Here is a 20,740-nt window from a genome sequence, read left to right as displayed (position 1 = left end):
GAGAGAGAGATTCCACAAAAATGCATCTTTCACTAACTTGAATTGGTCTCTTGCAGTTAATGCAGAACATCGAGACGAAGTATCCAAAAAAATGTCTATAAATAGAGGAGTCTCAACCCTATCAAAATGCAAGCCGATTATAGAGAGAGACAGAGACAGAGGGGACAGAGATGGAAGTCGCTCATGTACTGCACATGAATGGAGGAATGGGAGAAACAAGTTATGCTCGCATCTCGTTGCTTCAGGTACATCTCGCACTAGGAGCCCTCATCTCTTAAGGAAAAGTCGCTTCGATCTCGTGGGAGTGACTTATCAGTGCATCGAGAAGCCCTCATCCCTTAAGGAAAAGTCGCTTCGATCTCGTGGGAGTGACTTATCAGTGCATCGAGAAGTGGTACCCCAAGCTCTTTTGATTGAGTTCGCGAAGGCTTTCTTGAAAAGACTGCCTGATTTTTCAATTGAAAGAAAGTCTATACCATCAGCCGTTAGGTCACCTATTTTGAGTTATCGATACACAAGGCCAAAACATGTGTGCCGCGCGTGCAACCCATCAACCTACTAGCAATGGGGGAGAAAAGATAGCATGTCGCAACGAAAGCTTGACTCTAGGCGTCAGCAAAATAATGTTGTCTATTCATGGGCACATACTTATTTGATGTAGAACAACCGGCATGTAATTTCCTGGAAAAACGCGATCGCCAGAAACCGGGGCGATCCCACCGCTGATTTGCACTTGGGGCTGGGGAGTTCGGATTGCGCTCAAATTCAATCAATTGCATGGAAACGGATCTCTGATCAATAGTCATTGTTTTATTGTGATTAACGTTATATTTTCACGTTTCGGATTCGTTTAGATAGGTTTTTGGATAGTTTTTTATTTTTGGGAACTTTGCGATATATCTAATTCCAATATTTGATTTACTGTTGATTTGATTCTCACTATCTCGTTTTATGTTATCTTTATTTCTAAGGAATCTCATCTGTATCAAGGACGTCCGCCCCATGTAATCGGCACGATTCATTCTATCAAATTTCAGCCTACTCTTTGGAAACACTTTCCAATTACTACTTCCCTGCATCATTATTTTAATCAAAATAGGATTAAGTCGAAAAATACTTTTTACGAAATCATTTTTCAGAAAAATGAGATTACTTTTCATGCTTAGCAAAATTTCAAGAAAATAATTTTCGCAGTTGAATTATCTTTTCTAGAGCACTTCGTTGCATTGCTTGATTTTTATTCTTCATTCGATGATTATGTGTTGGATGATTATGTGTTGGGTGTTTACGTATCCGCCAAGATCACCGTGACTCTAAGTCACGCTTCTTCGAGAATCTTTCACAAGCGGCTGGTGGGCTTGTTATGACAAGCATCACAAATCCAAAATTCGACCTTCAGCTCCAACCGTATCCGCAGAACCAACAATAGTGAGCAAATAAAAGAAAAAAAAAATCCATATGTCCTGTCCTCATGAAAAAATAAGAAAGAGCAGAAGAAATGATGGGGCTCAACAAAATGTAAGAGAGAGAGAGAGAGAGAGAGATGCACATCCAGGCCACGCTGTGTTACTTGTATTACTTTCTTATGTCGTATCTCGAGTAATGAAAATTCGAAACAATATCTATGCAAGTGAGAAATCTAAACATGCCAAAATAACGAAGCCATCGACATTCTATATCTTCGCCGGTGGATTGTAACTGATATTGCAACATCTTATTGCCTCATATGGTCATCCCGTAAAATCTATAAATAGGCTACCGCATTTCCGTTGAAATGTATAGAAACTTCATGATTTTTGTTTTTGCGGCATATTTCTTAACTGATTTAGTGAGAGAATGATAGCATATATTTTTTTGGATTCCTTATTTACGAGGATAAATCTGATGATTGTGATGTGGAGATAGTTTTGGAGACCACTGCATTCGAACTTTTTTTCTAATTTTCGGCTAAAAGATCTAATGCAAGATCGAGGATTATATCCAAGCACTCGAACAACATCTGTAATGTCCCTGAAGCCAAACAGAAACGGATCATCTACAGAAAAAAGCAACTTATGCAACTGTAAAGGAAACTAGAAGAGTACCAAATGCAGCAAGGAAAGGAAACAAGAGGCAGTTGGAGCATTAAAACTAGGAGAGAGAAATCAATGAAGAATGGTAAATGATAATCTGAGTACCACCAGTGGAAATTAGTTGCGGGCCGGGCCGCGCAATATCGTTGTCAGCTAAAAAAAAAGAGCATCGATATACATATAAAACCCTCAACTTTAGATCTAGGCTCCGTTTGTTTCGTAGAGAAACGACTACTCGAGATTGAGGCCAACGAGTCGCGGAACTGGGGGGGTGCAAACCACCATCCGATTCGTAGGCTGAAGTTCCTCCATATGCTGAAGAAGAAAATGAAGTGTTTCAGCTAACCTCTGCTTTGGGTTTGGTGGGGACAGAGACGGAAGGGCTGAGTCTTCTAACAGTCAATGATGTGGGACTTGGGCGAAGATGAGGGGAGAGAAAGAGTCAAAAGGCAAAAACAAAATTACATATAAAGTTAGACAGTTTCAAAATTGGTTGAACGATTATATCCGCGAATCATTAAAAAGTTTATGACTAAATGGATCGCGTTTGGGATTTTTAGACAATAATCCCTTAAAATGCTTAGAGCTACAAACAAGTCATGCTACTCATGAACAGACTATGCGACTTGGCTTCAGTTTCAAAAGCTTTAGTAACTTGAGCATTTGATTGGATGAGGCTAAGCTCAAACATACTGGATTGGAGTTTTATGGCTCGACTGAGATTGGACTACATCAAAAGGCAATAAAAATAAGCCTAAATCTAAACCAATCCTTATTATTATTACTAATAGTTTTTTTGTCATAATGACCCCCATAGTCTATATATACACAATGTCTTGTCTCAGTGTCTTTTTCACCCCAACAAAAACACAAAAGAAAGGGGGAAAAAAAAAGCTCAAACAAATTTAAAAGAAATTGTACAAATTGTCTACGTCAATACCAATCATCCCCACATGGAATGTTAGGTGTCATCGTCAGCAATTTCTAGCCAAAAAATTGATCAGATGACTATACTAGCAAATTATTAAAAGGTTTAGCACTAAATGGATCGCTTCATGATTTTTAGACAATAATCCCTTAAATGCTTAGCGCTACAAACAAGTCATGCTACTCGTGAACGAACTATGCGACTTGGCTTGAGTTTCAAAAGCCATAGTAACTTGAGTATTTAATTGGATGAGGCTAAGCCCAAACATACTTGATTGGAGTTTGGACTTATCAAAAAGAAATAAAAATAAGCCGGACTCTAACCCAATCTTTACTATTACTATTATTTTGTTTGGTCATAATAACCCCATCGTCTATATGTACACAATGTCCTATCCCAGTGTCTTTTTCACCCCCCACAAAAAGACAAAAGAACTGGAAAAAATGAAACCGAAAAGTTCAAACAAAATTTAAAAGAAAGTGCATAAATTGTCCACATCAATACTAGCAATTTCTGGTCAAAATTGGTCGAATGACTATATCGATAAATCATTCAAATGTTTAGGACTAAATGGATCGCATTCATGATTTTTAGACAATAATCCCTTAAATGCTTAGTGCTACAAACAAGTCATGCTACTCGTGAACAAACTATGCTACTTGTCTTTAGTTTCAAAAGCTTTACTAACTTGAGTGTTTGATTGGATGAGGCTAAGCTCAAACATACTTGATTGGAGTTTAATGGTCGACTGAGATTGGACTTCATCAAAGGTCAATAAAAATAAGCTGGACTCTAACCCGATCCTTATTACTACTATTATTTTGTTTGGTCATAATGACCCCATGGTCTATATGTACGCAATGTCTTGTTTCAGTGTCTTTTTCACCCCCAACAAAAACGTAAAAGGTAAGGAAAAAAAAATGTGAAACAAATTTAAAAGAAATTGCACAAATTGTCCATGTAAATACCAGCCGTCCTTTGACAAAAAAAAAAATACCAGCCATCCCCACATGATACGCTAAGCATTCTCGTCAACGATTTTTGGCCAAAATTGGTCAAATGACTATATTGGCAAATCCTTAAAAGGTTTAAAACTAAATTGATCGCTTTTAGGATTTTTAGGGCGCTCGTGACAATACTTTTGCTCTAAAAATTAACTTTTGACCAAAATTGATTTTTTAAATTTTGTAGCTTCTTCTTCAAGTGACTCTAAAATCACTTCTGATGTGAAAAAAAAATATTTCAGAAATAGAAAAATAAAGTTGTGTAACCAACAATTCCTACTCCAGAAATTACGTTACCAAACGATTTCTGTTTCAGAGTCACTTATTAGCAAAACTTTTACTCCATAAGTATTGTCATGTGCACCTTTAGACAACAAGCAAGTCATGCTCCTCGTGAACACACTATGCGGCTCGGCTTCGGTCTCAAAAGCTTTAGTAACTTGAGTATTTGATTGAATGAGGCTAAGCTCAAACATACTTGATTGGAGTCAATTGGCTCGAGTGAGATTGGACTTCATCGAAAGGCAATAAAAATAAGCCGGACTCTAGCCTAACCCTTACTCTTATTACTATTTTGTATGGTCGTAATGACTCCATCGTACATATTACATGTTCGCAATGTCTCGTGCAAGTGTCGTTTTCACCGCCCACGGAAACACAAAAGAGACTTCGATCCCTCTCTGAAAACGGTATTTTGGTTGGCATCGCATTCAAGATTCCTCATTTGGATCTTCTCTCCGAGCAGCCAATCTCCGAAAAGCATTGATCCCTTCTCTTCAGAAAAAAAAAATAAAGAATTGTCCCCACAAAAGTGTTTGAGAGGACAATGTAAAATATGTGTAACATATGACGTAAAAGAAAAAGGAAAAAAAATCCAAGGATATCGGGAGGAAAATGAAAGCAATCTTTCAAGTCGTACAAAATCAAGAGATATCGGGAGATGATCAGATGTGATCTTCCAAGTGATACTAATTTAGGGAAACTTGAGAAATAAAATGATCTACCAAAATCTTACGAAATCGGAATATTATCTAAGCGATCTTCTCGATTGTGCAAGTGAAATTGCATCTGCTCCTATAAATATGAGTCATTCTCAATAGAGAATATTGCAGCGAGAAGTTCGGAGCGTAGCGGAAAAAACAGTTCTTACTCTTCCAAGAGAGTTTTTCTTTGAGCAAGTTATCTAATTTGTGAGAGATATAGATCCACAAATTAAAGTGAGAGATCCACCTTTGAATTATTTGCTATAGAGGAAGTTTGTAACCCCATTATTTGTTATAGAGGAAGTTTGGATTTGGAGTGGGGTTTGGAGTGGACTACCGTCCTGTGATTTTTCCTTTTAAATTGGAGGGGTTTTCAAGTTAAAATTCTAGTGTTCTTTATTCTTTATCTTTTTAACTTTCTATTGATATTTTTATCTTATTTAATTCTCGCGGAAGCAGTAGTGGAAAAATTATCCGGGGCTTTCTTTGCAAATATCATTTTTTTTTTCCCTACGAAAAGAAAGAAAAGCTTTCAGATTTCCCACGCGTCGATTAATTTTGGCCTCTACTTTGCTGTATGTACCCCCGTTTCTGTGTTCCCACGTCACTCAAAATGCCCAGCTCCGCGACTGTTGTTCACCAACCATGTTTTAATGCTTTTCCACCGTCTTCTCCTTCAAAGGTCAAATCTTTGCGGCTGAATCCCATTTTGGCGTTAGATTCCCGCCGCTTGAAGTCGATCGGCCATGGTGGGTCTGACTCGAGCGCCCTCGCTCGTGGGAAAAATAGGGTCTTGAACCGGAGGCACATGGCTGAGACCGCAAGAGCTGCTTCTTTTAGGAGTGGCGGTGGCAGCCGCAGCGGCGAAGACATTAGCATTCTTGAACAGGAAGGTTTTATTAATGGGTCGGCTGGTTTCGTGGCTGGTGGTTTGGAATCGACTCTCAATCGTCTGGTTGGTGCCTTCTCCGGTTGGTCGTTTTTGTCTCGAAAGTATTCTGATTTAGTTGCCTTTTTTGAAAAAAATAGCTGTTTGCGATAGGCTGTCCTGTGTTTTAGGTATATGAGAACGAGGCTTTTTTATCGTTACAGTTGCCGGGTTCTTCTTTTAAGCCAAGCTAGTTGCTCTAGGTGAGTGGTTAATCTTGTGCATCCTTGTTTCGTCTCTCTGTTTGCTTGAAATTTTCTGGTGATTGTACTACCTTCTTGGAGTTGAATTGTCAGGCAAATCTCTTGTCAATCTTTTTTTTTTTTTTTGGTCGGATCAAAGCTCTCATCAATCGAAGCCCGATTAAAGCTGAAAAAGAAAATATACTGTAAAAGAGCAAAGTTCTCCACATGTTTTGAAATGTGTTGAGCGGCTATTTTGGTTTTTTATATAACAGTAGCTTCTTATAGCATGACAGAATGCTATGGGCAGTTATATACTTATTGCCCCTGTATGTTAACTTCCATGAAAATCTTTGCTGTTGATTGCAGAGCAAGTGGCTTGTTGCTGGTGTTTTTGGTGCCATCATTTTATTGAGGCATGATGCTGACTCTCTGTGGGCTGCAATGGGTTCGGTCATAAATGCCATGCTGTCGGTCGTTCTCAAACAAATATTGAATCAAGAAAGGCCAGTATCCACCTTGAGATCTGACCCTGGGATGCCATCTTCACATGCTCAGTCCATCTTCTTCACGGTTGTGTTTGCCATTGTGTCAGGTTATGTCTCGCTCTTTTACTTTTGGATCATCTTTTAGGAGAAATAGTCCACGGTTCACTTTGATCGATCAGTGCACTTTCTTAAAGTGAGAAACTTAAGATAACTTTTGCTTCTTCATGGAAGTCTTGTGCTTTATTCAGTTAGCATTGCTATGGAGGGTTGTAAAACTTGATGATTGTTAAAACTTGTTCTGTGTTGGAAGCAGCATCAGCTTGTGCAAATTCAACAATTTGTTCTTCCTACAATAGAATTTGTCAACCGGGTCTGAATAGTGGGTCAATGATTGGAACTTTGTTTTCTGCAGGATGATTGCATTAGACTTCTCCTGACAAATGCCCTTCATTTGTTACACTGATGACTACTTTTACTCTTTCCTGTAATGGTCGTTGTTTCACCCATCTATATTTCCACATTGGCTTTCATTGGCCAATTTACAGTTTCTTATTAATAAACCTTTGCAGTTTGAACCGATAACTTTTGAATTTCTTACTTAAGAGTTTAACCAGGTATCTTCTCCGGTGCGTGCGTGCTTGTGTGTGTGTGTGTGAGAGAGAGAGAGAGAGAGAGAGAGAGAGAGAGCGACTAAAATTGGTGATCATCTCAGGGCCTCGGTTTTGTGAAGTTCAATATTGTCTAGCTTATTAACATTGATCCATGGTTGCCGTAATTTTGAGATTCTGATGCTGGCTGTCCTGTATGCTCGTGCAGTAGGCAAATGGTTTGGAATTAGCGAGGTTACTTTGATTATCAGTGCGCTTGTTTTGGCATTTGGTTCATATCTGGTAAGTATTCCTGTGTTTTTGCTTTTGTCTGGTGTAGTCATGTTTTCAGCATCAAGAGGTTCAAATGTTTCAACTTTTATCGCCATACATGATCCTAGAGCTTGAAATTTGGTAAAATATATATTAGCCGAAACTCTGAGAAGCCGTATTCTTGCATATGCATACACTAGTGTCAATTTTTTCAAACTCTGTTCAGCCCAATAATACTTATTGTGGTGTTTGAAAGTTCTGTGCAGAGTTTCTTATGCAGAAGCATAGAAATAAATTGCAAGTGTTGTACTGATGTGTGAAGTAGTTCTCAATTCTTAGGTAGTCAATGTATGTTAGGATGTTCCTCAACTAGCCTATGTTATCATTTGGTACACTTGAGTTAGAAATGTCACGTTAATTAGTGCTAAATCTCACGCACGTGGGATAGTTCCAAAATTCCTGCAAGACTAGAAGTCTGATCGAGTTTCATGGAATTGCATGATGACGCAAGATTTTCAAAGAAATGGACCCCTCAGCTGTATAACAAATTCATTTTAAACGGTGAAATCACAAAGAAGCAGATTTTTTAGTTTTCTGACTCTATCTCAAGTCTAACTCTTACTCATGAAGTGAAGAGTCTAAAGATTCTGAACTATAAACAGTGCCTGCTATGACCATCTTTTACCTTATTGAAACAATTCTTCCTTGGAGTGCTGAATTTTCTGCTAAATTTAAACTGAGAATGTTGCGGGATACTGATATCTATACCGTAACTTGTTTTGGCAGTCATGGTTACGGGTCTCGCAGCAACTTCATACGATCAGCCAGGTGGTCGTGGGCGCCTTTGTGGGGTCAGCTTTCTCTGCGTTGTGGTTTTGGTCTTGGAGTGCTTTCGTGCTAAGAGCTTTCCAATCATTTTTGTGGGTTAGAATTGTGGTTGTTCTGGGTGCGTCTTGCTGCTGCCTCGGGTTTTTTTTGTTCGTAATTCGATACTGGCTTCGTGATGAAAGATGAACTTCAACCTATGATTCTAATGAGACGATTAGATAAATTCACTCCATAGCTGGCCCTCTCGCTGCACCATGTTAGGAAAACCCGTTGGGAAACCCATCCTTTTAGCCTCAATGGTTGAATGCACCAAAAGCAACCTACCATCTACGGTCTAACTTTTGATCTGATCTATCAACTTCGTAGACTCCTACGAATGGTGTTTTTGTGTTATGCTCGGGTTGAATCCAATGCGCCTCCACCTAACTAAATAGTGGTGTTGAGACATGTTCAACACTAGTGTAGAACGGCAATAAGACTTAGCTAGGACGAGCTTGAACCAGTCTTATAAATGGGCAAACGCACGTAATGCCAACCCTACACTTCGTAACTACTTTGGCTGATGATATACTCATTAGGAACACCTAACAAGTATCCGTTTGATTAGAGGTTAGACAGCAAGTGATGGCTACCATCTATCATGCGTCTCGGTCAGTTTTGATTAGAAGGGAGGGGAAATTGGAGCAATTCTAGTTAAGCCAAACGAAAGAACATATTTTTGAAATTACCATTCCATCCAACGAACCAACCGAAGGACTGTGTACTACTCTGTTTGATTTTCGGGGAAATAGCTATTCTATTTCTGCCTTATTCAACTCCGTGATCCAAATCGCGTGAGAACTCAAGATATTTCGACTACACATAACGTCTTAAAGGCTTCTTGAAACAACTGCCTGAACACCTTGACCAGCCACTCTAGCACATAATCCTTCCACAAATTTTTCTACAATCGCAGCAATAACTTGTAAGAATCCGTAGTATTGTCCCGTGCTGAAACGTTCCTTCAAAAGCCACATTTGGCCACCTGCAGCACGAGATCTGGGTGTGGTCTCGTAAAACTAATCACACCCTTCATCAGCCTCCAGATGGTGCATTGCAACAGCACATGCTTTCTGTATTATTTGCTGGACGAAGCATCAATAAATTTCAAAAAACCATATTCACAGAGTAGAGCACCCTTCTCTTTTGCAACTTTGTTAAGTCCAGAAGGAGGGATTCACTGTTTGGCTTCATTACTTTGCGCAGTAGCCAGAGAATGGCTAGTGGTTGTGGATCCTTGTCCTGTTGGGAGGTACGACCATACCAACACTGCAGTGCCAAGTGAAATAACACCTGCTATAGAACGCCAAATCCATCTCTGCCTCCTTTTCCTTCTTTGCGTGAGTTGCCGAGCCATCTCTACAAAATGCAGAAGGAAACAACTATCAACTTAATTGCCTCATCTCACTTGCTTCTCGCCAGTATTTAGCAACTGTCCCCATCATTGACGCGTTGCACCCATTACACAAATAAAAGAACAATCTCGTATTATGCCTTATCATTGAATCGTAATGAAAACATTCGATAGTTCTACGTAGTAGTCAATCTGGTGCTGCAAGTCGTGGTGGTAATTATAAAGAAAAACATGATGGTCATATCCACCATTGTTAGAAAGTTAATTCTCTAAAAGATTTGAGATGATTGAGGCAGTGGATGTAACACGAGCAACAAAATCAAGGAACATGATGTGCCTGTTGGCCAATCATGTATTCCCATTTCAGTGAGTTACATTGAAGCAATATTAAGGATTTTACAATTGACATGTAATTCTCTACCTATAGGTTGATAGTCTCCACCAAGTTAACTAAACAGAATGGCCAACCCATACTGTTCACTCACCATTCATATTATCCATGTTTCTTCCCTTACACGTCGAACATCACCTAGTAAATGCCTTGGAATTGGAAGTTTAGGACATTCTAGTAATGACTTCAAGATGCAAGCAGCAGAGATGGAAACATATTACGAAGGCAGGACGCAGAATGTGAAGATGCTAATTACTTTAAAAACAGAAGGAACGTCTAAAAATTAAGCAAAGCTATTGAATGATAGAAAATGCATCTATAAGAATATCCTTAACATCACATGTAACAGATGAAAACCAGATCCCTGATTCTTCTAAAGATATGTATCACAAATCATGAATGAATGAAGGCATAAAAGTGGAAGGAATCTCACCAAAAGCTTCCTGGTTCCTCTGGGACATCTCATGATTCACGGTCTCATAATAATTAAGCCGCTCCAACAATCGGGCAATCTCAAAATTCTTTTCCTTGACCTGAGCTTCCAGCTCCAACTCCACTTCTGCCTTTGCAATGCCCCTCCCAATAGCATTTGATACAAAACGAGCAAGAAAAACTCGTTGCAACAACTCTTCAAGAGAATCGACGTCCAACTGTTCACATGCCATGTCTGGACATGCATGCAGTGTCAGTCCCATGGATGATAGCTCATGCCTGATCCTATGCCACTGGCTTTGCAAATTGACCAAAGCTTCCTCTGTTTGCTTGCGCTTCTCTATTTCCATCAATAAACTCAACCTAATCTCACGTAATTCCTCCTCAAGATTACAACGAGAAGTGAGCACTCCTCCCTCAGATGATAGCTCTAAGAAAGAAAGAGAAAATGGACTCGTTTACCATGTGATCAAATAAGAGCAAATTTTAAGGACAATCACACTGATTTCTTCCCAGTAAAACGACTAGCATTAACAGCCAAAATCTATTTAGAAAGATTAACGAAGGTTATGAGAAGGTCAACCCATGAACACTACACCCAAGGTCGTAAAGTAACCCCCCACCCCCCGAAACAAAAGAAGAAAAAGGCCACTCTGCCACCAGAAACACATGGTTACATATTTTCATCGAGGCACATTCACACAAACACACAAAATACAATTCTAATAGAGACAAGAACATGGTTACATAATTTCATAAATCAAAATGGACGACATCTTAGGCAAAAATTCTTGAACAACATACACAAAAGAAGAGAGAACTTAAAACCTGAAAGTAATCATAAAAAGATGCATGAGAGCTAAAGTACCTTCCCAAGCGTCAAAAAATTCCGCCACAGGAGTTTCAAACTTCAGAGAATATTCTGTTGTGCCATTTTCCTCTGCATCAGTGTTACCTGTATGACAAAAGGAATCCCAAGGATGGCAGATATTTTCACTGTTCCCCTCAATTTCAGCAGCCAGTGTAACAGGCTTAGCAGAAACATTTTCCTCTTCAACTTGGCAGCTCAAACTACCAGTTCCGGCATCCAAAACCCTGTTCTTGAAGCCCTTGCAGCTTGCGACTTCACTTTCATCAACCGCAATTGCAAGACAAGAAGTTTCTGAATCTTTCATGTTGCCATTGGACTTCTCTTCATCTACGACCTTGTGGTGAGATGAAGCACTGTCCAGTGAGGAACTCTTCAGGAGCCTTGGCCCACGCCGCTTGTGATTGATGATGTAAGGGGAAGAAGAAGGAAGCGAGGAAGGTGAGTCAAGAAGAGGAGTCACATCAGGAGTGGCATACAGCGATGGTGTTAGCCGAGGCAGCTGAATGCTCCCTTCAATGGACGGCACACTGTTACGTCTCTCTAGCTTCGACTCCAAAACTGGGTTGGGCTTTGGTGGCTTAGCATTAGGAGCAGACCTCGAAGTGTCCACTGCTTTATCAACCGGTCTAAAAGCCCCAGGTTCCAATAGCCTGTCCAAAGCTATTGCTGTGAATGTCGGCATGGCTCTGCACGACCGAGTTGTTGAAAGAAAAAGGTCAATATCAATACACATGCCAAGAAAAATTAAAACTCCAAATTCAATGGACTCTTGCATTAAGGATGCTGGGAAAGCTGAGCAAACATTATTCAAATGCCCAGTTGGCTCAGGGAAATGTAGGAATGGATTGCCTTCTGTTTCAGCCTTCTTTACAGCTCGAAAAATAAAGGTACAAATTACTGACTCGTCTCAACTCTTGCAGCTCGTCTAAAACTCAAAAAATCAAAGCAACAAGAACTCCACAGTCAACCCAGAGGGCTCCTCCGAGCAACGGCACCTTCAAATACATTCACCAAGGTGGCTGTCAAATGAACAGTGAGAACACGACCTCTGATCCCATGCCATTGTTCCAAGAGCTAGGGAAACATAGCAAGGAAAGTATGGGTTCTAAGTACCAAACTATATGTTTCCTAAGACAAAGTGACGATCGCGAAGGCCCCGGATCAACCAAATCCTCTGCCCAAAATCGGCGACCTCCGACGAGAACAAGAGAGAAAGAGAGAGAGAGAAACCACTTATCTCTCATCTCATTTCACCACCGCAACACAGTGCGCGCAGTCTCGTCACCGCACAGCTCAAACACGAAAAGCAAAAGTGTTCGAACTGAAAAATAATAAGCATTGCTGTGTTTTTTTTACCCTGAAGCTCGCCCCCCAAACCCTAGGCGAAGAGGAGAGGAGGCAACGGCGAGTCCGGACCGGAGAGATCTCAAACCAGCTTCGGCGACGGCGACGGCGACGACGTAATCACTCTCGTCAATGAAAACGGAATCCGAAGCGCCACCAGATCGAAGACGCGACTCTTCATGCTCTCTCTGTACCTCTCATTTCAGTTGCTGGCCGCGCAAATATTTCGAATGCGCCATCTTTTGCTCTCTCAGCCACCGCTCTTTTTCCCTTCCCTCCTAATCCTTCTGCGGCCGCTCGCTACGAAATCCCGATACTGCCCTTGACTCACTGTGCCCGTTGCGGGGAAAGCAGAAGGAGAGCGTGGACATTTCCAGCGCGGCGGAGTTTGTGTGCGTGAGGCGGGAGCGGAAATGGACAGCGAAACGACGTCGCTTCAAGGGAGATTTCCTAGTATGAGGCAACTTCCAAAAACGGCACGACGTTGGCCGAGATTTTGTGGTGGGGTTTGACTTCAGTCAAAGAAGAGCGATTCTCTACCATCGTGAATCGTTAGATCCAGCAGGGGCGCGCGGTCGTGGTGACGTGGCATTCCTTCGGAGCTAATTACCTCAGGATGACGTCATCCAAAATCTCCTTTCTCAGGCAATCCCTTTGCTTCCCAAAGCTTTATTGTGAGGCGAGGAATTGCAATTTCACGACAAGATCAAAGGTCATCCCCTTAAAAAATTGATTCAATCTTAATTACGCCTCAAACTTTTCTTGTCTAAAAAAAAAAAAACCACAAACTTTCCCTATATTTTCAAATCTGTCACCACGTCTAAAAATAGTCATTAGTTTCTTCAAAATTATTGACATCCACGACAATTAAAGGTTCAATGTCGAAACTCGCATTTTTATCAACACTCTTACCTTCATATAAAATAACAAGAGCCTACGAAACCAGTAGCGATTCTTGGAGACGGGACATATCCGGGGCTATAGTGAAAGTTGTTTTTTTTTTTTTTCCAATGAAAGAAAAAATTTGTATTGAGCCTAAATTTTGGGAACTAGGATAGGAAAAGTACCGCGAAAGTCATAAACTTATTGTAGTAGTATCAAGTCGATCCTAGACCTATCGTGTACCTATCGTAGTGGTGCTGATTGAATTCATATGACCAATTTTAGCCGAAAACCGCTAACCTAGACGGCGGTCATCCCACGAGACATGATTGAAGCTATCGTAGATACTTTTTAATAATAATAAGTCCATAATTTTTGAATTTTTTTTATAATTTTTCTGGTCTTTTTTCTTTCTTTCTTTCTTTTTTTGTTTTGTTCTTTACTTCTTTTTTGCTAAGGGCCGCCAGCCGACCCTTGCCAGATTTGGGCACCATGGCCTTGCCCGGGGCCACGGCAGCCTCACCTACCCTAGGTCTTGCGAGGCTCGCCTCACCTGCCGTAGGTCTTGCAAGGCTCGCCTTAGGTTATACCATGGCTGGGTCGCTGGTTTGTTGGGAAGAGATGTACATTTTTACTATAAATGTGGTTACAAATATACCTAAACGCAGATGTAATTTTCTCTCCAGGAACTAGTAAAAACAATTCAGCAACAAAAGAAAAGAGACATGGCATTTGGCACTAAAGACACTCTGATAGTTGCAGTTTTCTGAAGAACATGCTAAGCGCTCTCGGCCACTATATTAATTCAAACTAAGCAAAGCATACAGGATTGGCTCAACTTTTGGAAATGAGTCCATTAAAGCAGGATAAAAAGGGTAAAAACAAATCATGAATTAGATCACACACATTGACATTTCGTTCGATGGAGGGAAGCAGACAGAATTTATCTCTTATAATCCACTTAAGAAACAACATTTGCCGCTAAAGAACATTTTCATCTTTAGCAAGATGAGATTCCTTGATCAGGAACAGTCTCTGACCGAAACAAGAACAAAGGAGAAACAATTATTGCAGACTGGCTTGAGTATCTATTGGTTTTTCATAAAAAGGGAAAAGACGGCAGATGTAAGAGGCGAAAGATTCTCAAGGTTGTATCTTTTTGAGCCCCATCATCTAACAGCAGTAAAAGCTAGAGGATGAGAGCTTGAAAGAACATACAAAGTTCCTCATTTGCAGATTTTCCGAACTTAGAAGGTCCGATTTCCATGCAACAATCAAGCAGATCCACTAAGTATAGAAGTGGGATTTTGAATATTTTTCCTATGTTGTGCATGCTTCAAGAACAAACGGTAACGCCTTTGCTGGAGAACTCAGAGCCACCAAAGTATGGAACTGCATCAGAGTTCTCAGGGTGAGCAATGGACATCCGGTGGAGAAGCGACGCATGTAGAGTTTTTCCATCAGTGTTGTCCAGACAAAATTTTCCATCTTTATCTCCCCAGTGGACTTCAAACTGCCCATCCTCTTTGTCTAGATCAAATGAGAGATGTGAAAGATTTTCAGTGAGAAACTGCAGCACGGGACTTCCCATCTGTTCCTCAGTCATACAAGAGTGCAGTAGTCGTAACTCAATCAGCAAATGCTCAATCTGTACATCACGAATAGCTCTGATTACTGCAACTCTTCTTTCCACTGTGAAAATTCATTACATGGGTAAAAAAATGTAAGGAAAGATCCAACAGTACAACTACACAACATTAAGTATTTGAAGCCGACCCATCTCAACTTCTATTGGAAAAACCACCTAGCAAGAAGGATAGGTGCTTTTGGCACAAAAAAAAAAAAAAAAAAAATAGGCGCTTAAACAATTTAGGCAAAGCCAAACTGATATAAGCTAACTATCCACTGCAGTTCCTGTTGGGAAAAATAATGATTGGGAAGAATAATGAAGTCAGACTTTGAAGCGTGAATTTACTTTCTTTTAAGGATTTATTTGCCCCCGCAACTATGATAATGGTTACCGGCAAAAATCCTCCAAAACACAACCAAGTCTCAAATGAGAATACTAGATAGCAATTATGGAATTTCTCCAGGAACTCTCAAAGGGAAACAATTGGCAAGAAGGCTGTATTTCTTTCAAAGGAAACGAAAAAATAGAAGTAAGTCTATTGAACAGGAACGTTGAGTAATTAACAGAGAAAAATATGTTTGAACGGATACAACCTTTCAAATGTTGTAAGAACCATTAGGCATAAATAATAAAAACCGATATTGAAAGATAAAACAATAACCGTAATTCTTTTGTGAACAATCACACTATTTCAATAGGACACAATATTTATCATATACGAATTTTAATAGAAATTGAGAAAATTAAATAATAACCATAAATATTATCATTGTGCGCACCCGCACACAAGTATTGTAAGGTCCAGTCCACTAAGCCCATTGTCTTTATTTTAAGGATAGAAGACTTCCACATGTATATGTGGCCCCACACACTCCCACTTATTCTATGTGGGACAAGACACTTCTAAGTTTGTAAACAAGCAAATTACCAACAGTTCCAAGTTTCCCCTAAAAGTATCAGCGAAAAAGTTGGTTGTGTTTTACCTCTGAATGCTAACATATATGGTTGATCAATGTACTTTGGATTAAGAATCTTTAAGCCAACACTTAACATATATCTAGTCTTACTATCAGCAACTTAACTAACCAGCAGATTGAAGTCCTTCAAAAGCTCAAGAACCGACAACCCAAATTGTTCTAACATCATAGCAAGATAATGGTCATTAATGAAGGCCTAGAGAAGTTGCAAGTAGATTAACTGCATATAACAGTGGAAATGATCATAATAAATAGATACAATGCAGCTGAAAATATGAACCATGCACCTTCGATCGAAGCATCAACTCTGGTATCGCCTAATGACCCTTTCTCATCTCCACCGGGTGGTGAAGCAGGTTGTTTAACAGTTCTCTTCGCTCTTTTTCTTGGCATTTAGAGATTTTAGTTTGTGTGTCACACACATATACGGTCAAATTGGACTTGCCCCTAACACAATGGACTTGTATGCAGCCGTCAATAGAGCGCTATAGGAACAGCACCACTGACTGATGCGAGAGCCTGAAGAAACATAGGCATTTGACGATGTGAGTCAACATTAACAAAAGCGTTCCCACAATCATCTAGGACAATTTTATCAGACTTTAGAAGTCAAGAAAAAAGTAATTTGATGCATCGCTACTCATTAGTAGGGCTATCAAATAGGTGGGTTGGGCCAATTCGAAAATGGTCCGATCGATTTTAACTCTTTTTAACCCATTTCCATGCAATATAAATTTAATGACCGGAGGACATCAAATGAGTGGGTCGGATCGGGTTTCGATTGGGTCGAAAATGGTATTGTCCCGTTCCATGAAATGTAAATTTAATGACCTATACCCGAATCCTACCTGACCCATATTACTAAAACACATTAATATTCTAGGAGAACCCATACCCTCCTATATTACCAAATTTAAAAAAGCAAATTAAATCGAAATACTTATAAAGAACTTAGGGGTTATAACATGTTATATATCTACGAAACATGGAATCAAACACTTGTCAAACTCAATGGGAGAGCACAAATCAGTTGTAACATTTTCCAAGTCATATAGGTTTAAAGAGCAGCAGAATTATCTAACACAGAACAGAAATAAGAGCAAGAGCAAGAGCAAGGACAATTAAGAAAGCCCACTGCGTACACTCCAAAAGTAGCCACAACATACTCTTTTCTTACCAATTCGGCTAGCTGGCACCATGCTCAAATTCAGTAAATCACAATCACCCATGAACTGGGTGTCATCCGAAAATTATTCTAATGTCTATGAACCAGATCACTTCACTTGCGATAGCAACAACAAAAGGGGACATTCAAGCAGATCACTGAGATGAACTTCAGTAACCACGATTCACCTCCTCTAATAGCTAACAACAAGAAATCTAATCATTTAAAGTTTATCAGCACACATGTTCTACACGAGCAAGCAACTTCTCGGGCAATCTATAAGTGCCACAACATCGGCTTCAACCAGTTCATTGCAGCTCCACAGCCCCAATTCCGAGAAGATGCAACACATAAAGACACACACGTCCACTACACGCAAACCCATCACTAACTGAAGGAACTTCGTACAAAGACACGAACTGAAGGAATTTTGTCCAAAAAGCAAATGCAGCTCAAAACGCCTCATGGGAAACAACATTCCACAACCTGGATCCAAGGACACAAACAAACAAAATCAAGCCTTCATCTACACCCACATTTCCTCAAGCAACAGTAGACACGTACACAATCTGATCGAGCAAAAAGTGAGTGCAGAAGACACGAAATGCTTGGTCATCCAGCTCAGTCCCCAAATCAGAAACACAGAAGAGCTCGACAGCAACAAAAATCTTACCAGTGAAAACGGGCACGCGTGCAAGAAAAGCCTGTACAAACTTGCCTAGGAGAGATCGAATCTGTGCGGAGCCGCAGGGGGAGGGGGGGAGATCGACGCCGATAAGGGCAGTTTGCCACCAAGTCGTGAAAAAAGCGGAAGTACTTGAATCAAAAATTCATCCTCATGGTGCATCCAGATAGGATTCCTTCATCCGTGAATAAAGGAATTAGTAAGCACATGCAATCCAAGTACCACACACACATCAGTGACTCAGCTCAGCACAGATATGAACTCAGAATCATTGCCATCGTCCAGTTATCCTTATGAAACCACAAGTTAGATAAGTATTGAAGCTTTGCTAATGTCAAGTTTGCAGTCCATGCCTAGAATAACTCATATTTGACTAACGGAAAATAGCCTCGTCACTGCACCAAAGTAGTGGTGCTCAACAAGCTCTTCCACTATATCAGCTATGAAAAGACAATGCCTTCCTCATGGTGGATTAGCAGTGACCCAGCTACTTCCCGATTCTTTGACAAGCCCTTTCTTCTTCATTTCATTCCTCACAGCAACTAAGGAGTCCCACATACCAAAAGCGGCATAAAAATTCGAAACCAGAACGTAATTCCCTGCTTTATCGGGCTCCAATTCCAACAGTTGCTTTGCAGCACGCTCCCCCCTAGAGAAATCTCGATTGAGACTACAAGCATTCAGCAAAGCTGCCCAGACAGCAGTATTAGGTCTGCACTTACCCTCAACCATTTCATGAAACACGCACCAAGCATCTTCTATTCGACCTGCCCGACCTAAACTATCCATGAAACAAGCATAATGCTCTGGACCAGCGTTCAAACCATACTTATCCCTAGCCAGGTTGATGCTTGCCCTACCTTGATCCACCAATCCCGAGTGACCACATGCTGATAAAACAGCAAGAAGGGTCACGTGATTTGGTGTGACTTCGCTTCGCAGCTCACCCATCTTGTTGAAAAGCATGAAAGCTTCAAGCCCATTGCCGTTTATTCCATGTGCATCTATCATGGTTGTCCAAGAAACCACATCCTTTCCCAAAATGCTATCAAACAATGTCTTGGCATGACCAACTTTCCCGCACTTGGCATACGTGTCCAACAAAACATTGCACAGTTGAGTATCGGAGGTGAACCCAAAACGTATTGCCACACAATGAATCTGCTTCCCAATCCACAAATCTGAGTTCTCAGAGCAAGCTGCAAGAGCACTTGTAAGGGCAATAACATTTGGTTTCATTGAAGACATTATTGAGAAGGCCTCTTTATACTTCAGATTCCTAACACAACCGGAAATCATTGCATTTCGCATCACATTCTCACTCCGATCAACACAATTGTAAACTTTCAAGGCTTCCTCAATATGCCCCATGCTGGAGTAAAAATCTATCAAGGCTGTGGACAAGACCACCAAGTCCCGGCCAATAACTACCACCATACCATGAACCTGCTTCCCCTGAGAACATGCCTCAAGCAGAGCACAAGCTTTAAGCATCGAACACAAGGTAAACTCGCTGATTTCCACATTTTCCTTCCTCATATCTTCAAAAACATCGAGTGCACAATTCGCGAGGCCATGACGCAGAAAACTCGAAAGCAGAGCATTCCAACTGACAACATCCTTAAACTCCATCTCTCCAAACACCTTCACCGACTCGTTCAAGCGACCATACTTGGAATAGACGTCCATGAGGGCGGTTCTGCTTATGGTTCCGGAGTCCACACCCATCTTGATCATCAAGCCATGGACTAGCCGGCCACGTTGCGGGTGCGGAAGCGCCGAGCAAGCGCTCAAGGCAGGTGTGAAAGTGTACGCATCGAGGTCGGTCCGAGACCGATGCAAGCAAAGAAACAGGTCCCATGCGCCAGCAGCGTCGCCGCAGCGAACCCGCGAAGCGAGGAGGGAGTTAACCGACCGGAGGTCCCGGTGGGGAATTTCGTCGAACGAGTGATGGGTGTGGAGCTTACACGTTGGGATGGCCCGAAAAGAGGAGGCTTTGAGAATGCGGAGGATGGTTTTGGCGGGTAAGCGGGCGAGAGGACGGCTGATGCAAGGGAACATCAACGACGGAAGCGGCTTCAAGGATCAGCGAGCTGTTTCAATGAAGCTCGTCAAGAAACGAAAGGGCTTCCCAAAAACAATGAAGTGGATTCTAAAAAAAAAGTGTATGGGTATTAACTATTTTTTTTTCTTTTAAAAAAGTCGAATTATTTATTTTTTCTTTTTTTTTTCTTTCTTCTCAATTGGTTGCCGGCGCTTGCGACGGCCAGAGACTAGCCACAAGCGAACGACGAGCTCGGCCAAGGCTAGTGAGGCTTGAGCTCGTTAGCTTGTGCAAGGCGATGGTTGGCAACCAGTCGAAGGAAAAAAGAAAAAAAATTAAAAAAAAAATTGATTTTTTAAAAAAGAAATAAGAGATAAAAAAATAAAAATAGTTAAAAGGAGTGCACAGAGGAGAACGTGTCTCGTTTGGGTAAAAGAAAGAGAAGGGAAAATGACTTTTTTTTTTTTTGGTAAGGAAAGGGAAAATGATTTCATCTTTTCAAAAAAGGAAATATTTTTCTCACTTTTGAAAGTGTTTTTCTCATCAACAGAAAATATTTTTTTCAACTAGTTTATTTTTTGTAGACCAAACGTCGAAAAATATTTTCTTTGTTTGTAAAACGAATGGAGCCTAATATTTTGTTCACATTAATT

General features: G+C 40.6%; 3 protein-coding genes across 7 annotated transcripts; 1 reads left to right on the top strand and 2 right to left on the bottom strand.

Moving 5' to 3' along the window:
- Positions 1-5,511: 5,511 nt before the first annotated feature.
- LOC115728213 (lipid phosphate phosphatase epsilon 2, chloroplastic-like) lies at positions 5,512-8,500 on the top strand. Its single transcript, XM_030658550.2, has 4 exons — positions 5,512-5,942; positions 6,467-6,692; positions 7,402-7,475; positions 8,232-8,500. The coding sequence occupies exons 1-4, from the start codon at positions 5,565-5,567 to the stop codon at positions 8,457-8,459; spliced, it is 906 nt and encodes a 301-aa protein (XP_030514410.1). The 5' UTR covers positions 5,512-5,564; the 3' UTR covers positions 8,460-8,500.
- A 753-nt stretch (positions 8,501-9,253) lies between these two features.
- LOC115728218 lies at positions 9,254-12,965 on the bottom strand. The gene is made up of 4 exons (XM_030658558.2): positions 12,717-12,965; positions 11,358-12,046; positions 10,491-10,919; positions 9,254-9,671 (listed from the first exon to the last, which is right to left on the bottom strand). The coding sequence occupies exons 2-4, from the start codon at positions 12,040-12,042 to the stop codon at positions 9,490-9,492; spliced, it is 1,296 nt and encodes a 431-aa protein (XP_030514418.1). The 5' UTR covers positions 12,043-12,046; positions 12,717-12,965; the 3' UTR covers positions 9,254-9,489.
- A 1,657-nt stretch (positions 12,966-14,622) lies between these two features.
- LOC115728216 (pentatricopeptide repeat-containing protein At5g66500, mitochondrial) lies at positions 14,623-20,195 on the bottom strand. Of its 5 annotated transcripts, XM_030658554.2 has the most exons (3): positions 18,032-20,195; positions 16,481-16,712; positions 14,623-15,278 (listed from the first exon to the last, which is right to left on the bottom strand). In XM_030658554.2, the coding sequence occupies exon 1, from the start codon at positions 20,102-20,104 to the stop codon at positions 18,506-18,508; it is 1,599 nt and encodes a 532-aa protein (XP_030514414.2). In that variant the 5' UTR covers positions 20,105-20,195; the 3' UTR covers positions 14,623-15,278; positions 16,481-16,712; positions 18,032-18,505. The 5 variants fall into 5 exon arrangements, with proteins under 5 accessions (XP_030514414.2, XP_030514413.2, XP_048127311.1 ...); XM_030658553.2 differs by having other exon boundaries at positions 16,481-20,195; XM_048271354.1 differs by having other exon boundaries at positions 14,623-15,116; positions 16,481-20,195.
- Positions 20,196-20,740: the final 545 nt, after the last annotated feature.

Source organism: Rhodamnia argentea, chromosome 1 (assembly GCF_020921035.1).
Source record: "Rhodamnia argentea isolate NSW1041297 chromosome 1, ASM2092103v1, whole genome shotgun sequence".
NCBI lineage: Eukaryota > Viridiplantae > Streptophyta > Magnoliopsida > Myrtales > Myrtaceae > Rhodamnia > Rhodamnia argentea.
This window is presented reverse-complemented; position numbering and strand designations above follow the sequence as displayed.

Bases quoted from the DNA above. Each gene is read 5' to 3' on its own strand.
- LOC115728216 (XM_030658553.2), bottom strand. From the start codon at position 20,104: ATGTTCCCTTGCATCAGCCGTCCTCTCGCCCGCTTACCCGCCAAAACC.
- LOC115728218 (XM_030658558.2), bottom strand. From the start codon at position 12,042: ATGCCGACATTCACAGCAATAGCTTTGGACAGGCTATTGGAACCTGGG. The intron at 10,920-11,357 runs GTACTTTAGCTC...TTTCTTTCTTAG, and splicing joins ATTTTTTGACGCTTGGGAAG to AGCTATCATCTGAGGGAGGA. The intron at 9,672-10,490 runs GTGAGATTCCTT...TGCATTTTGTAG, and splicing joins GAGGAACCAGGAAGCTTTTG to AGATGGCTCGGCAACTCACG.
- LOC115728213 (XM_030658550.2), top strand. From the start codon at position 5,565: ATGTACCCCCGTTTCTGTGTTCCCACGTCACTCAAAATGCCCAGCTCC. The intron at 5,943-6,466 runs GTTGGTGCCTTC...TGTTGATTGCAG, and splicing joins AATCGACTCTCAATCGTCTG to AGCAAGTGGCTTGTTGCTGG. The intron at 6,693-7,401 runs GTTATGTCTCGC...ATGCTCGTGCAG, and splicing joins TGTGTTTGCCATTGTGTCAG to TAGGCAAATGGTTTGGAATT.